We start from the raw sequence: 16797 nt of genomic DNA, 5'->3' as shown, positions 1-16797 counted from the left end.
TACAGGCGTTCACAGCTCTTTGTCAATCTACACTGCAGGTTAAATAGAAAGGCTCTTGTCTGAGTTGACGAGTGAAGAGTTAATTGAGTTACCAACTAAAAATTACAATCAGTTACTGAAAAAAGACTCACCTAGTAAGAGTTACATGGGCCTATTCCATGTTCCTGCCAGAGGCCATAGAATGCAAGTCACACTGTTAATGTGAGTGCTGTTAATCCTGTATATATTTAGAACAGTCACTATCCCATTGGCATGGGTCTCCAGCTGGGACCCAGGAGATCTGTACAGGCGCTTTGTCCCCAGAAATCCCACTGCTGCCAAGAGTCAGGGTCACCTTACAATAGACTGGATGAAAGGGTAAGAGAGGAAATAATCAAGTCAGTTTTCTGTCCCAGGAAAAGCACTATGTCAATGTCTTGTGTAAATCAATCACAGCAGGAAGGTGTGGGGGGTAATGAATGTGAGAGGAGTGGAGTCAGGCAAATGGGATGAAGGAATTATTCCAAAAAATGTTATATTCATATCATAGATGACTAGGGGCTTGTATGCAGGATGAGTAAAAACCTCAGCTGAGGAGTCCCCCATCTGGATGAGATATTACCTTAGCACATGGAGTCCATACACAGATGCCTGTTCCTCTTCTTCAGTAATATAAGAAGCCAAGAACAAAAAGAACAAATAAAACATTTTCTACATTATGTATGAACAGTTCCAATTTATGGATCCAATCCAAAATCGCCTCAAATACATAGGAGTCTCACAATTTATTTTGAAAGTCATTGGAAAAGGTCTAAAGTGAACAAATTCACAAATTGTATCCATAATCTCTAGTTTAGCTCTCACCACAAGACAAAGATATGCATAAAAAAAGAAACAATATCCATTAAATTTATCAAGAGGGAGATCAGTCTATAAATACTTCTGATAAATTCCTTACATTGATTAGAAATACTTCCTGAGAGATGTCTATCAGTGGCAAAAAAATCCCTACAAAATTACATTTAGTAAGCAGTAAAAATGAATAAATGAGCTGATCTACGATCATTTTTACTCCTACAAAAATATTATCAAAATATCATAACCATTTCTGTTACTCTTATTAAGTATCGTTTTTGTATTGTAAGGGTCTCTTTTGTCGACACTTCAGATAAACCAAAAAAGATTTAAAGACATAAGAGTTCACAGTTAAGATCAAACTAACTTTCGAGAATGGACTCTGACTGAACAGTAAGCCTTAGCATATTTTGAAAACTGGTGTAGGAGATAACTTGTGGATAATACATTTCTAAACCCTGAAACAAATAAATATGTCTAGAAAAAGGCATAAATAATGATTAACCTTCATGTGTTGAGACAGTTATAAAGGTGCAGTAGAACAGGGAACCTTGGAAAGAGCCTAAGAAAAAAAGAATGTGTCCCAAAAATAGGAAATAGAAAAGGATCAGAATGATACATGATAATGGTGACAAGGGTACAATTACCATACAAGGGCATGAAGAAGTAAAACCATGTGCAATCTGGATTCAGGATGTCAATGAACTACTGTATAGAGAAAGGTCTTCCACAGCTGTTGGTGACTGTATGCCTCCCTGTATATGTGAATTTTTTACTGTTAATCAATAAATCCAATCGCAGTTGATTTCTCCAAAATTGGTTATCATTAAATTAATCCATATTTGATAGAACCCCTCTCAAAGAATATAATCCCAGTTACATTTTAATCAGTTATCAATTATTAATCAATTGATAATTGATTGACACATTTGATTGGCAATCAATTATAAATACTGCATTGTTTGCTTACATCAGCTTTATTGAAATAAATGCCTCAATGTTGGTACAGATCATTATATATTATATGCACATAAATATAATCATTATTTTAGCATCGAGCTAAAATTGCCTTGAATGTAACATCTGAAACAATGCTGCTGCCATATTAATACTCTGTATGTTGCATGCTTCCAATTGGCATTGAAACCTGCATATGCTCCACTCCGTTGTCTGGCCCCAGGGTGGCAGCAGGCCATCCATGAGGAGCTAGAATACCACCCAGTTCAGTAGCCAGTATCTCACCGTGAGTGAGTGCCAAAACACTGACAACCAACTGAAACTTTATTTTCTAGTCCCAACCCATAATGTGGGTCAGAGATCCAAATGCAAATACCCCTTTCGCACTAGGGTTCATTATCAACCTACTGTAGTGACTACCACGACATCTGGTCTTGCTTTCGACAAAATAAAAATATACACAAAAAATACTAAAAATAACCACAAATGAATGACAAATACTGCCCCTGAATCTTGAGTTCTTCCTGGTCAGTGAGTTGGTTGCTCTCAAAAGCAGTTTTCTTAGCAGTGGCAAGGTAGCTGAGCCATGCACAGAAGCTGGGGCTCTCAGAGCTTTTAGGGCTCCACGTTACACAAAAGGAGACACCTCTGGGCTTCCCTCGGCTATCCCCTTCTGCAGGCAGGTGGCCATTTACTTTTTTTTTTTTTGAGAAACTGAAAAGAAACATTCTGTTTTTTCCAAGCTGAAAATATTTCAGTTTCCTATCCATGGGTCATTTTGGAATTTCTACATATCATTCCAAATCAGAATGGAACTGGATCCTGCAGAATGGAAATACTAAGTTTCCACCAGCTTTAGTTATGACAAAGTCTGTTCTTGAGAGATTTTCGTCCCAGTATTAAACAACATGTATGTCCACATACCAAGATGCACAAAAGGCTGCACAAGAATGTGAAGGAGCACGTTTCTCCCTTTCTGCCCCTGCACAGGCTGCCCACAACCTGGCCCTTTGTATTTTTTTATGTTGCTCAGTGTTGAAGTCTTAACACAAATATCTGTGCACTGCATGTCCATACATTTCTAAGTAGTCAAAGAGGTTTGGGTACAGATTCACAGTTTTTAGATGTTAACTTGAACTAAAAACTTTTCAACATTGCCCATCACTCAGTTCCATTTCCATACCAAGTTCAAGTGCATTTGTTTGGCATCTGTCATGACATATGCAAAGTCTATACAACTCAGAAAAAATTAAAAAGTCAGAGGATAGAAGTTAAATCAGCTGCTACCAGTCCCATGTTTTAATTCTGAATGTAAAGCATTATTTCTGTGTAGTAAAACATCTTTTAATTCTGTCAGCTAAAGAATTCTGCAATGTGTGGCTACCTCTCCCTAGGATTTTGGAGTGTATTAGTTTCAGTTTGACTGTCAAAATGCAAGTTCAATGTTTTCACAAGATCTCATTTTGCATGCCCAAAGCTCCAGTTCCCACATGAAATTTTTATGTAAGTTTCTGAAGCTTAGGCCTTCAAATTTCAGTCATTAAAAAGGTATTTACTATTTATGGATCTCCAGAGAGGGAGAAAATTTACATGTTGATTCCCACTGATCTTTCTACCTCCATTTTCCTGAGCGATATAGACAATAAGAACTCCTCCAATTATGAAAACCAGCCACATAAAAATAATTAAGCGCTGAGAGGAATCCGTGATAGGTGGAGCAAAGCCAAGTCTTCCAAGACAAACAGGCCTGAACTTTTGGAACTGGTATATTCGTGTGCTGCGGGACTTCTAGCTCTGCATAAGAACAGTCCCAGGATTTGTTAGATATTCTTGATAGAGTCAGTGGCTGAACTAAAGCTAGACTCTTTGCCTTTGTGTTTTTACAGAATTAACATTTGTATACATGCGTTGTACACTGTAATTTTGATAGATGCTTTCTGTGGCGTAAGAGTTAGATGTGTTAACTTCCTCAGGCCTGGATGCAAATTTCAGTTTATTCTCAGTCTGCAATACACAGGGGGGAGGGAAGTCAATACGTTAAGCAGATTTTTACACTACATTCCCAAAACAGACCCAAGTAAAAAGTGAAATGGCTGAAATCAGGACAGTGACATGTAAAGTCACACTACAGTTTACCCTGAATGATGAAATAAATGGGGGAAAAATGGTGGCACTTGAGGATGGAAAGAAATACAGCAGCACAGTGGGGGCCTGGTCCATGCCTCAGGTGCCTATACACATAGTTGCTGCGGTTTTACAGTTGGGTTCAATCATTCTTAATATCCCCCACTATACAAATAGTTCCAGCACCTACTCACTATGATATTACTAACAACCACTACATCATAAATTACCAACCAATTACAGGAAAGAACAAGACCAGTTCAGTTCAGGCCCTGTAATCTCTTGTTCCCTTTCCATATATCACCATTTATGGCAGCAACATTGTACTTGTCTGGGACTATATAAGGTACATCTACACAGTAGCACATACCTTGAAATAAGCTATGCAGCTTGAGCTACACAAATTGTGTAGTTTATTTTGAAATATCTTATTTCAAAATTTGGCACTTTTTACACAGCACTAATTTCAAAATAAATAGCTTATTCTGGCATCTTCCATAATCCTTGAGCAACGAAATTTACAGGAATCCAGAATAAACATAATTTTGAAACAATGGGCATGCTATTAATATGCGCAGAATGCTGTTTTCCTGACATAGCTCCGCTGTGTAGCTGTACCCTATATGATTCAGAAACTGTGGTGGGGTTATTGATAAGGGCTTAGGTCTAATTACCACCTCAGAAAAAAAAATCTCCCTAGATTTTCCTTTAATTCTATGGTAACCTTGTTGTTTTCACAAACATCCCGGAATCACTTCTTTGAATATGGAGATATCTCTTCATTTGTAATGAAAAGCAGTGTAGATAGACAAAGCCTTAGTGAAATGGCTGTGTCACTAAAAGTCAGGCAGTGTAAATGCTGTTTGTCAGCACTTTTGCTGACAAAATACTTCCACCCCCTACAAATGGAGATGGAGTTGTCCGCAGCAGTAGACATGTTAAATGTTGACTAATCAGCTAATCGAGTAATTGATGCAATTTCCATCGACTAGTCGATAACGGGGGTGCTTAATATCCCACTGCACCTCTCTCTTTGAAAATGTACAAGAGCCACCTGCAGCTTTTGTACATTTCAAAAGGAGAGAAGAAGCAGGAACCCATGCCAAAGGGGACTAACACAGTCTCCAATGGCGCAAGTTCTCCTCTGCACCTCTTCCTTTGAGAGGTACAAGAACCGCAGGCAACCTCTCAGGATTTAGCCAGTTTGTTACCATCCTCCATTCTTCACTGTCCACATCAGGTTATTATGTTAAAAATTATGAAGCCTATCTTGCCATCTTGCATAAATTTGTAAATAATTCTCTGGGGGTATGTCTACACTACCCCGCTAGTTTGAACTAGCGGGGTAATGTAGGCATACCTCACTTGCAAATGAAGCCCAGGATTTGAATTTCCCGGGCTTCATTTGCATAAGCCGGGCGCTGCCATTTTTAAATCCTGGCTAGTTCGAACCCCGTGCCGCGCGGCTACACGCGGCATGGAGTAGCTAGTTCGGATTAGGCTTCCTAATCCGAACTAGCTGTACTCCTCATTCCACAAGGAGTACAGCTAGTTCGGATTAGAAGCCTAATCCGAACTAGCTACTCCATGCCGCGTGTAGCCGCGCGGCACAGGGTTCGAACTAGCCGGGATTTAAAAATGGCGGCGCCCGGCTTATGCAAATGAAGCCCGGGAAATTCAAATCCCGGGCTTCATTTGCAAGTGCGGTATGCCTACATTACCCTCCTAGTTCGAATTAGGAGGGTAGTGTAGACATACCCAAGGTTATTAATATGTACAAGTTAAATGAAGCTGCTGTGTAGATAAGGTGACAGAGAGTTACTGTTACTAAACAACAATGGCTGAAACTAGACAGCATGGAGTGAAAAATAAGAACATCTCTTGATGCTGTAATTTTGTAGTGGTAGCGATATCAGTGAAAACCTAAGATTAGATCCTAATTTTACTGAAGCCCATGGGATTTCTTCCCCCCCCCCCCCCCGACCTCAGTAGGGTTATACGTTTAGTACGTGTTTGCATACTGTATCTATCTATTATGTGGATTGTATTAGAAAGCTTTAAACATTAAGGTCAATATTTAGATTTTAACTATAAAAATCAGAGCGTTCAGATGGCCAGCATCCACAAATACTTTACCTTTTTCTCCTGGAATGAGAAAGCTAAGGCCATGGGGCCTTTCATTATACAATCATGTCACATGGGCCACTGCTATATAATACAGGTTGACAAACAAAACAACATACGAGAAAACAAGTGCTCCTTTTCTATACTTATAGATAAAAACAAAATGCCATGGATGTGCGTCATCTGTTTACTCATGCAGAATCCTATGTGGAGTCAAGGACCCTAGTACATGAGGTCAGAGTTAAGGTTGCCATGGAAACTATAATTCTGATCTCGCTAAAGTGAGTATACTCAAAACCTCAAACTTAAAACTGTATTATCTTGCTAATAAATAATGTATTGATATTTTTATGGCAGATGTTGCATTACATTGCATTTTAAACATTCACAAAAACAGATACAAACATACAAGTCACATTTTCATTAGTATATTGCCATATGGTAACACAAAAAACAGATATTGGCATATGAGGGACAGTGTGAGATCAGATTCATTTTAATGTAACTGGATAGGCCAGTCAAAAATAAGAACAAATTCCACTTACTGTATTTGGCATTGTGGCAGTATTAGCCATTCCAGATAAGGAGGTGGCTGAACCTAAAATAACATCAGATCAAAATTGTTTGATGGGATAACACACACAAATTGATACTTATCATCTGTATTTCCTCTACTATTAATGTAAAAGCTTTTATCTCAACACAGCTGAACTATTTGGCTTAGTTGATAGTTGTACTGTCGCTGTTAGAATTCCTTTATTACCAGCAGGTTTGCAATTGTTTTACTTTCCATTTCTATAACATGTTCAAACACATTAGTAGAAGTAAAAATACGTGCAAGTTAAGCTCACAGATACTAAATTGAATATGATTAGCAAAGGCAGGGGGAACCAAGTTTTGAAATGATCCTTTACTTCTCACACATCAGCAAAGCACCGCAGTGGTATACCATTGATGTCACCCATCAAATTGCTGCAAACAAAATGTCATTGCTGCAATCCTCTGGTGGCAACTGCTTTTGGCAGCTGGCCCCTTCTTCCCCCCACTGTACCCTACCTTCTCTATTCCTGCCCACCTTGTCTCTATTCAGACTCACCTGTCACCAGCACCCACCCCTCCGTTGGCCCTGCCTCAACAAATACATCTACAATGTAATATGTCGGGGGGAAATCATTTGAATCGCCTTCAGTGGGGAAGTAAAACTAGATAAGCAGTAATTCTGGAAAAGAAGAGTAAATTAGGTCCCTCTATCTCTCAAATACTACTCCACGTACTTCCCATTTCACCCAGCCTTCCTGCTAGGGTACTTGTGCCCCTATGGTCCATCTGCTTTTACACTACTCAAGCTACCGCCTATTTTCCAGCTGCTACAGCTACCTCCCATTCCAACAAGCACCTCCCCACTCCTTTGGTGCCAATTGACCCCTTCCCCTCTGTCTCCTATTCCAGTCATACCCCTGCAACCAATCGACTTAATTCCCATCAATACCAAAGCATAGTCACAAATTAGATTCCGTCCTCCATACAAATATATTCAGTACGGATCTAATGTATGTTGAAATCTGCTAGACATGTCAGTGATGAGGTACATTACTGACTCTGCATGTTTACAAGGAAATGTGATACTGGAGACTTTTCACCCCCTGAGAAGCAGCAAGTGACTTAAGTTCCAAATGGCTTACCTCTGCATTTTAAAGTCCGGTATGAAATCAGAACAATAACTGCAACAGCAACACATGAAGAGGTGCTTATCAGGAAATAATAGAGAGTGGGCGAAAGCGTCACATCTGCAGAAAACTCTGCAAAGACACCGAGATGATGAAAGTTACAAAGCCTGTTGGCGAAATCCACAGATTATGTAACTAGTGGACTTTACCTAAGCTAGGAAATGGGGAGTTCCCCCTCTGCTCTTAGGATGTATAAAACAGACAGTTCACACACACCTGTAGCCAGTTTATTACAATCTCTCACATTAGGCTCTCATGAAGACTAGACAGACACCTGACACAATGTATTAGGCAGACATCTTCCTGGAGCCCCAGAGACAGTGGAGTGTCCTTTTGCTTCACCTGAAACCCTGAAGCAGCCAGAAGAGCTGAGGGCTGGCCTCTGTTTAACTGATACATAAGAGGCGCAATTGTGAGAGTTCCACTGCACTCCTCTCCCCCGAGGATGTTTTAGGATCCAGGTCCTGAAGGGGGTGCTCTGTCAAGCACAGGTTTGTGACCAAGGGTCTTCTGTTGTCCACTGTGTTGGGAGTTTGTCATGGGGACACCTGGCCATCTCATTCACAGAGACACAAACAGCAAGTGGTGACCTCTTTCTGAAGGCTGAATTTGCTGTGGGACTGCATCCTACATATTGCCACATTCAAGCATTGGACAAATACCCTTGTGACGATAGATAGCAGCTGTATCAGGTGAGCCCAAAGGAAATGTCTCATGGCTGAGCCAGTAATAAGGGTCTGTGCTAAGCTGATCTTTCTATTAGGCTTAGACAAAATTCATCACGTAGGGTTCAACTTCAAAACCCACTTGCAAAGATCAGTATGACAAATTGGTGGCTACCTAAGACATGGTGGCTGTCCCCAGTGATTACAACAGGAGGAGGAGAAAGAGCATTGTGGGGGAGCACCAAGGCCCATTACAACAACTTCCCTCTATATTACTCTAGACATTCTAAAGAAAGATGAGGATAGAAAATGCCACTTTTATCTATTGTTATAGAATGTTTCTTTAGAGCTTTATCCACAGAAAGGTTCAGGGAAGCACATTACTCAACAAAGTTTCCTAGCCCTCACCTTTTGCACTGGCAGTTGTCTGAATTGACAAAAGTACAGAAGCACAGGGAATTACCATAAAGCTGATCCCTGTTAAAAAGACGTGGTACTCACCTGGTGACAGTTCTATGGTCTGATTCAGGGCTGGATGGGTAACTAAGCAGGTCACATAGGCATTGGTGCTATTGATCAGAGATAATCTGCTGAGTATGGTCACTGTTCCATTGGTGTGATGAGTTTTGTTCTCAGTGCTGTGACCACTCCCTTGTGCCCATGAGATTTCTCCAGCTGGTTTCCCTGCAGATGCCTGGCACACAACAACCTCATTACTTTCATGAGTCAGAGTCACCATAGGAGGGACTGCGGAAGAGCAAGGAAACAGTTGGATTTGGTTTTACTGCAGCAGGCAAAAATGTCCCTACCAAGGCCTTCAAAATTAACTAGCAATTTTTGGGTGCCCAAACTGAGATACCGTGAAGGGGCTAGATTTTCAGAATGTGCTACACTCCCACCCTCTTCAAAATCCAAACATCTTAATAGGGGCATAAGTTGCACAAACAAAATCTCTAGTTACTTTTTGAAATTCTTGCCCCCTTTGTTTTGTACATGAAAGTCACAGCAAAAATTGGAGCTGATGATGATGATGATGGCAGGAGGGGAGGCAGCCAGAGGAAAGACAAAAGACTTTCCATGACCGGCAATTTTTAAATTAAGATTGGATGCTTTAAAAAAAAAAAAAAAAAAAAAAAAGGTCTTCTCCAGTTCAAATAGCAATTATGTCAGGGAGTTATAGAACCCATATTATACAGAAAGTCCAACTAGATGAGTGGGTCTTTCTGACTTCAGAATCTACAACTACTACAAGGGGAATGACTATCTGTTAGCAAAACACAGACTGGAGAGAACACAGCAAGGTGAAATCAGAGCTGGAATTTTTCTGAAGAAATACAGAGGAAGCATGAAGCATTTGACAGTATGAAAGGGAAGTGGGCGGAGTTCAAAAGCTTGTGTCTCTCATATCCTGGGAAGAACACAGCTACAACAAGACAACAAACATGAATTACGATGGTGATTATATATTAAAATCTCCTATGATCCCCTTCTAATATCACCAAATCTTGCCCAATTTGACTGGAATACAGAGGCCTTGACAAGGACAGAATGTTCTGGAAGTTCAAGAAAGACAAAATCTGTAGCTTCTGAAAAAGATCGGTAAGTTTCCTAATGCTATCCCCCCTCCATACACACACACAGACCTCTTGAAAATGGGTTGACTAATAAAAATTCTAGTGAACTAGCTTTCACTTTTGGGGGGGTGGAAGAGTGAGTAAACTAAACATTTTGGTCAAATCCCAAAGTTCTTACTTTGTATTCAGTCCTTACTTGTCAAGGGATGTTTTGACTTTCACTGAAAGTTTTGTCTGAGCAAGGCTCATTCCCTCAGCCAGTGAAAACTTGATCATGTTCCATTTTGCATATGCTAATGGTGCACTCTCATGCCTGTGTAAATTCTGGCATAGCATATGAGTGCTGTGTTGCTGCCTCCAAAAGCCTGTATTAGATTTGCCATACCAGATTCAATATAGACTGTTGCTTTAGCAAGCTGCCCTCAGTACCTCTCAAACCCTCCCCGGGTACCTACCTTTTTTACAGTCTGCAAAAAAGTATCACTTCTCCATAAAACTCCCTGCAACCATCACACAAACCCTCATCCCTGCACTCCCTCTATGAGCAGCCAGTCTGCTTGCCCTCAACACAGGAGGATTAACTTGCAAAATTAAAATTCTGAGTGCTCTCATTGAAGAGTTCTCTAATGCCTTATTTTCAGCATCACTGTGCATGGAGAAAAAGGAGGGAACGTTGTCCTTCAGAGCTGAATCAGGTAATTTTTTAAATAAAAAAAAAGAGAGACAAGTTGTTTCTTACCTAGCACAATGAGAGCAGACACTTGGTCCAAATTCCCATCACTAGTTGCAATTTCACAGATGTAATTACCCTCATCAGCAAGTCTCACAGGGTGAATCTGAAGGGTAGGGTCATGGGCAGGGTAAGATTCCCAAGTAATCCTCTTAGTGCAGTTTGTTCTGTCTGTCTTGGTATCAGCTCTATGTGCCAATAAGCAGTGACTTCCATTCTTTGGTCTTATGTGCCATACTACCAAAATCAGAGAAGACACTGAGATATTGGGGCATCTCAGCACAGCCTTGGTACCCACCACTGCAGACACTGTGTTGTCAACTACATGGGAAGAAGAGTGGAATTGAAAAAGTCATTTGAGCTGTCCTTATAGTTTATGGCATTTTTAGTTTCATTGAGATGGAACATCTCTGCACTTACCCTGCATTGAAACCTCTCCCTGCATTAGATCCTCAACCTTCTCTTTACTGTATGGGATATGGTTTAAAAATTAGCAGAAAACCTGAGATATGCCAAAGTGACATCAGTTCTCAGGACTGAGTTCACTAGTCCCATCTTCTATGGAAGCACCTTGCTACTGTAGATCCCAGGCCAACATTTAAAGACACTGTGAAATTGGAGCCTGACTCCACTTACTTACTTGTGCTCAAGAATTTCTCCAATGGGCTGGCAACTCTGTTACTAGTGCTCTGTGCTACCACATAAAAAAGGTGTGTTTATTTTCCATGCCCAGTCTCCTGCTTGCCTAGCCATCAGGAATTGGGTGTGTTGCAGACACTGTGCCTTGCAGTGATTTATACTGATTCACCGAGGTGAGCTAAAAGTCAATATGGAAGCCTCTACAGTCAAGGAATTTTGATCTTCTTGATAGATGGCTTTGAGAAAGGGTGTGTGGGGGAGGAGGTGAATCACTCAAGCATGGAAGGAAATTCCTCAGGGGGCCTGGTTACAAAACAGCTAAAAACTGTAATATAGATGGAACCTAATCACAGCTTGTAGCAATCTTAAACCCCCCACCCTCCCATCGCCCACAGCATTAGTGCAGCTACAAGGACACAGCTAAGTTTGTAACTGCAATTTTCAACCCTGAAATTGCATTAAAGTCATACTAAAGATGGGATCTTCATGTTATCGGTGCTGTATTCCTATCCAGGAGCACCTCCTTGTGGCAGTTCAAGAGGGCAGAAAGATTGTGTTTAAACCTAATTCATATCACTCTTCTGCTTTCACATTAAGTAGTAGTATTACTCCAGTCTTGGCCAAATCTGTGTCGTTCCTCCTTGTCAGTTTTAAAGTATTTATCAGACTATATTGAAAGAGCTCTGAAACTCAGGGGCTGTGTCTAGACTGGCCAGTTTTTCCGGAAAATCAGCCGCTTTTCTGGAAAAACTTGCCAGCTGTCTACACTGGCCGCTTGAATTTCCGCAAAAGCACTGACTTCCTACTGTAAGAAATCAGTGCTTTTTGCGGAAATACTATGCTGCTCCCGTTCGGGCAAAAGTCCCTTTTGCGCAAAACTTTTCTGCAAAAGGGCCAGTGTAGACAGCTGAGATTTGTTTTGCGCAAAAAAGCCCCGATCACGAAATTGGCGATCGGGGCTTTTTTGTGGAAAAGCGCGTCTAGATTGGCCATGGACGCTTTTCCGCAAAAAGTGCTTTTGCAGAAAAGCGTCCGTGCCAATCTAGACTCTCTGTTCCGAAAATGCTTTTAACGGAAAACTTTTCCATTAAAAGCATTTCCGGAAAATCATGCCAGTCTAGACGTAGCCAATGTGTTACATTCATTTAATGATCTTTCCCACTTACCTGGCCCTGGAACCACCTTCATTAGGAAAAGAAAAAGCTCAGCAAGAATTGGCCACATCTGGGCCATCTGCTAGGAGGGGCTTAGGGCAAATGGCACAAAATGAAAGGAATGGCAATAACTTGGAATCGCAGATCAATATGTAAATTCTCTCCAAAAATAACCCTGTTTTGAGAAAAAAGCAACATTTACAACATGAAACATCAACTTCCCTTAAATACAAATGTTCTAGAAAAGACTCTTTGAAAGGTCATTTCAGATATTTTTTCTGACTGCCCCTCAGCAAAGGTCAGGCCCACTGAGGGGAGGGGCAAAGGGAACAACTGCCCTGGAAGCCAGCGATTCAGAAAGGGTTTCAGGGCTCCTGGCTGACACTGCATCAGCACCAGTGTTGGCCAGAGCCTTTTAAATTGCTGCCGGACCCCCAAGCAGTGTACACTGGGTGGCACTGGAGGCTGCTTGTGGGAGGTGTAGCCACCTACTACACACCTTTCCCAGCAGCCTGACCAGCAAGCCCAACCGCCACTGTGGGCTTTGGGGCAAGGTATTGCTTGGGGGGCTGGCTCCGCACCTCTGGAAGGGTGGGACCAACAGCTGAAGGAGTGGGGCTGAGAGCAGCTAGCCCTTAACGCCATTCAGACCACAGTCTTTGCACAATCAAGGAGTTGGCCCGTTAGTTCATCATGACCGCAACTTTGGCTTAGGATGTTTTATGAAGCATTGATCAATATGGACTCACTATGGCTTCCAGGCACTACCGTAATACAAGTCAACTTGTTAGTGTGTTTGTTCTGAAAAGACCTTTTGTTTTGAAATACAAAGATAAATATTTAAGCACAGAGTGTTCAGTTTACCTTAATTCCAGAATCACACAGATCTGCTGCTTCAGCCACTTAGATGAGAGAATCTTAAAGTTGCAAGTGTTTTTCTTAGAATGAGGGGAAGTAAAAAAATACTTTAAAAGAACAATGGTTCATCTCCCCTGAACCATTGTAACCTTCTTCTCTTCATCTTTGCTCTGCAATCTTTGCTCTAATCACTTTACGGCAGCTAATATAATTTTCTTCAGCTCCCTAGCTTCCTCAGCTGTGACTTCCTGTCTCTTCTGCCCAACATGCAAAAATGTTCTCACACTTCTCATCAGGAATGAACTGGTTTGATTCAATGGCAGCTGAACACAAAAATGCTTGTTTGGAAACTTTTATGATATATTCTGATTTTGGGCAAATTACCATCTCTCATTTTTAAAGATTCTATATAGCTCCGCTCAGTCTGAAATTCATCTCCCTTCACTCTCACAATTCACCTCTGCCCTCTCTTCCTGCCTTGTCAGGATCGTAATTTCATGAAATTAAGACATTTTCCCAGGGAAACTTTACTGTAAAGTTTGAAAAACTTTACATTTTCTTAAAAAAAAAATCAGTTTTGTTGGAAAACTTTGACCCTCTCTAATCCTTGCTCTCATCCTTCATATGCCGCCCTATGCACACTTTTTTCCTTACTTTCCACTATTGAATACCAAATGCACAGGCCATTTTTGTCAATTTCAGTCATAAGATTTTTTGAAAATTGTAAATTTCATTATTTCAGCTATTTAAATCATGAAATATGGTCTTTTGTGTATTTTTACCCTATGCTATGCTGATTTCACAGGGGAGAGGAGTGTTTCTCAAATTGGGGGTCCTGACCTACAAAGGAATGGGGGGGGGGGTCCACAAGATTATTGTACAGGGGAGGGTTGTGATATTGCAATCCCTGCTTTTATACTACTACAAGTGGCAGTGCTGCCTTCAGATTGGCAGCTACAGGCCAAGAGCCTAGCTCTTAAGGCAGAGGCACCGTCAGCATCAACACAGATGTAATAAGAGTATGGTCTGATATTGCAGGCCTGTAGACAGGAATTCCCCTCACCCCTGGCCTCGCTCCTCTGGGGGAGGGGAAATCAGGCCCAGCCTTCCACTCAGCCAGTCGAAGCACGGGAGAGGGAGTCTGAGCCTCACACGTACTTGGAGGACCATGGGAGGGTGCATTCGCACCCTTCTCACTCCACTAGATACAGGCCTGTATTTCCATCTTTAATTCTGCGCTGGGGCTTGCAGCGCTTGGCTCTCCGTCAGCAATCACCATTAACACCCCCCCCCACACACACACACACACACACCAAGCTCTGAAGACAGCAGCACGGAAGTAAGGGTGGCATGTTATTGTATTGCCCATTACATCTATCCTGCTGCTAGCAGGACACCACCTTCAGAGGTGGACAACCAGCCAAGAGTCACCACTCTCCAGCTGCCCAGCTCTGAAGACAACACAGAACTAAAAGTGACAACATTACAACCTCCAAAAATGACCCATTGAACCCCCACATTTTTTGTTGTAACACTCATTTTCCATTCCCTATCACGCGTTCGTTTAACTTCACAGCCTACAATTGTCTAATTTAGGACTCAATACTGCAAACATTTGTATCCATGCGTATGATGTTAGTGGGACATGGAGCCAGGTCTGCCAGTGGGGAGGAGGGGTAATAGGGGCAATTTTCCCCAGGCCCAGTGAAAGCAACATTTACAACATGAAACTAAACAATTTTCTAAAGGCCCTGGACTCCTGGCTTCCATCACTACCACAGTGACCTCGGACACTTTAAATTTCCACAGGAGTGCTACATAGCACACTTGAGGCAGGTTTAAGGGCTAGGGGGGCATGGTGGAATCCTGGCTAACCCTGCTCCTGGCTTTCCCCAGGCCCACTCTTTCCACCTGAGGCCCTGCCCATTCTGGGAGCTTGGAGCTGGGACCTCCCCCCACCTTACCCTGGGGCCCAGGATAGGGATGTTAAAGACTAGTCAACTATCCAATAAGCAAATGCTTATCGGATAATCAGTGGACTAGTTGATTCCCCCTCCCCCTTTTGTGCCTCTATCAGACAGAGGCAGCAAAGTGGGGGGGAGGAAGAAGGGGTACTTCAAAGCGGCAGCCCTGCACAGTTGTGTGGCACTGCAACTTTGAAACCCCAATGCAGCATTTCAAAGGGACAGCCACCGCACAGGTAAGCCCCAGCTCAGCTGTGTGGCAACTGCCCCTTTAAAATGCCACCTCTGGCATTTCAAAGGGGCAGCTGCCAAGGAGCTTGGGGTTAGCTGGGAACTCCCCAGCTGACCCGAGATTCTGAGAGGCACTTCCCTAGAACCCGGGATCATCTAGAGGCATTTCAACCAAGGCAGCGTTTCAAAGGGGTAGCTGCCGCACAGCTGAGCCTGGGATCCAAAGGGGTAGTGCTGCGGACCCCGGGGTCAGCTGGGGACTCCTCAGCTGATCCCAGGCTTCCCGCAGCATTTCAGTGGAATCCGGGATCAACTGGGGAGTCCCCAGCTGACCCCGTGTTCCATTGCTTTGAAATGCACAAGAGCCCGTGCTGTGGACACTTGTACATTTCAAAGCAGGACTTCTGCATTCCTCCTTTGAAATGTACAGGGGCTCTTGTACATTTCAAAGAAGGAATGCAGAAGTACCTATCGACCAGTCGATGGATCACAATTAATTAACTAGTCAATTAATCGCAATTAACATCCCTAGCCCGGGGTGGCTGTCATCTCCCCTCCTGTGAGCATAACTATATACACTGGCATTATTTGAAAGATCAAGGCAAAACCTGTAAATTTTTTGCTTCAGGAACCATTTTGTGCTTCAGGAACCATTTTTTATCATCTGTGTAGGGCACCATGCTGTTATGATGCATATAAATATTTATTCAAAATATTAAAACATTTGTAAGTATATGTATTAGTATGAGAAAGTCATGAATTACTCATTATTCATGTCATGAAGCTTCTGTATTTACAAGTATTCACCATATTTACAAGAACAATGATATTGATGCAACACATACGTTACCACAGAAATTTTCTTCTGGGCAATCTGTGCATACTGGGAATGATCATCCTTACATTTAAACAAGTTTAGTTTTCATTTGGGGTATGAAGGAAAAAGAGAACAGCTTAGACGTCAGTCTCGTTGCACTAAACAATCAGCATACAGTGAGTCAAATCCTCGGGTGGTGTCAACTGGCAAAAAAGTCACCTGATCTGAATGGAGCTATAATGATTTAGGATCAGGCTCACGCGCTAGTTCATTGGAGTCAAGAAGGGACTTGCCATAAAGGCCACTCTCTTAAGCCTTACACGAATGAGCTCACCATTTTGAATGGAGGGTTGTTCAACATATGCAAAAAATCCATTTTTCTGACTAGCTTTATTGAGG

The 16797-nt window shown here is 42.0% G+C and overlaps 1 protein-coding gene across 1 annotated transcript; it reads right to left on the bottom strand.

Annotated features, from left to right (window-relative positions):
- Positions 1 to 961: 961 nt before the first annotated feature.
- LOC102456291 (cell surface glycoprotein CD200 receptor 2-like) lies at positions 962 to 15692 on the bottom strand. The gene is made up of 6 exons (XM_025185247.3): positions 12541 to 15692; positions 10745 to 11056; positions 8933 to 9178; positions 7722 to 7838; positions 6585 to 6637; positions 962 to 3795 (listed from the first exon to the last, which is right to left on the bottom strand). The coding sequence occupies exons 1-6, from the start codon at positions 12605 to 12607 to the stop codon at positions 3649 to 3651; spliced, it is 942 nt and encodes a 313-aa protein (XP_025041032.3). The 5' UTR covers positions 12608 to 15692; the 3' UTR covers positions 962 to 3648.
- Between the last annotated feature and the right edge of the window lie 1105 nt (positions 15693 to 16797).

Source organism: Pelodiscus sinensis, chromosome 1 (assembly GCF_052426305.1).
Source record: "Pelodiscus sinensis isolate ZL-2025 chromosome 1, ASM5242630v1, whole genome shotgun sequence".
Lineage (NCBI taxonomy): Eukaryota > Metazoa > Chordata > Testudines > Trionychidae > Pelodiscus > Pelodiscus sinensis.
Note: the sequence above shows the minus strand (reverse complement) of the source record. Positions and strands in the feature narration are given on the sequence as shown.

Coding starts and splice junctions, on each gene's coding strand:
- LOC102456291 (XM_025185247.3), bottom strand. CDS start 12,607: ATGGCCCAGATGTGGCCAATTCTTGCTGAGCTTTTTCTTTTCCTAATG. Junction 9,179..10,744: donor GTCTGCTCTCATTGTGCTAG/GTAAGAAACAAC, acceptor GCTCTTCCGCAG/TCCCTCCTATGGTGACTCTG. Junction 6,638..7,721: donor CCGGACTTTAAAATGCAGAG/GTAAGCCATTTG, acceptor ATGTTATTTTAG/GTTCAGCCACCTCCTTATCT.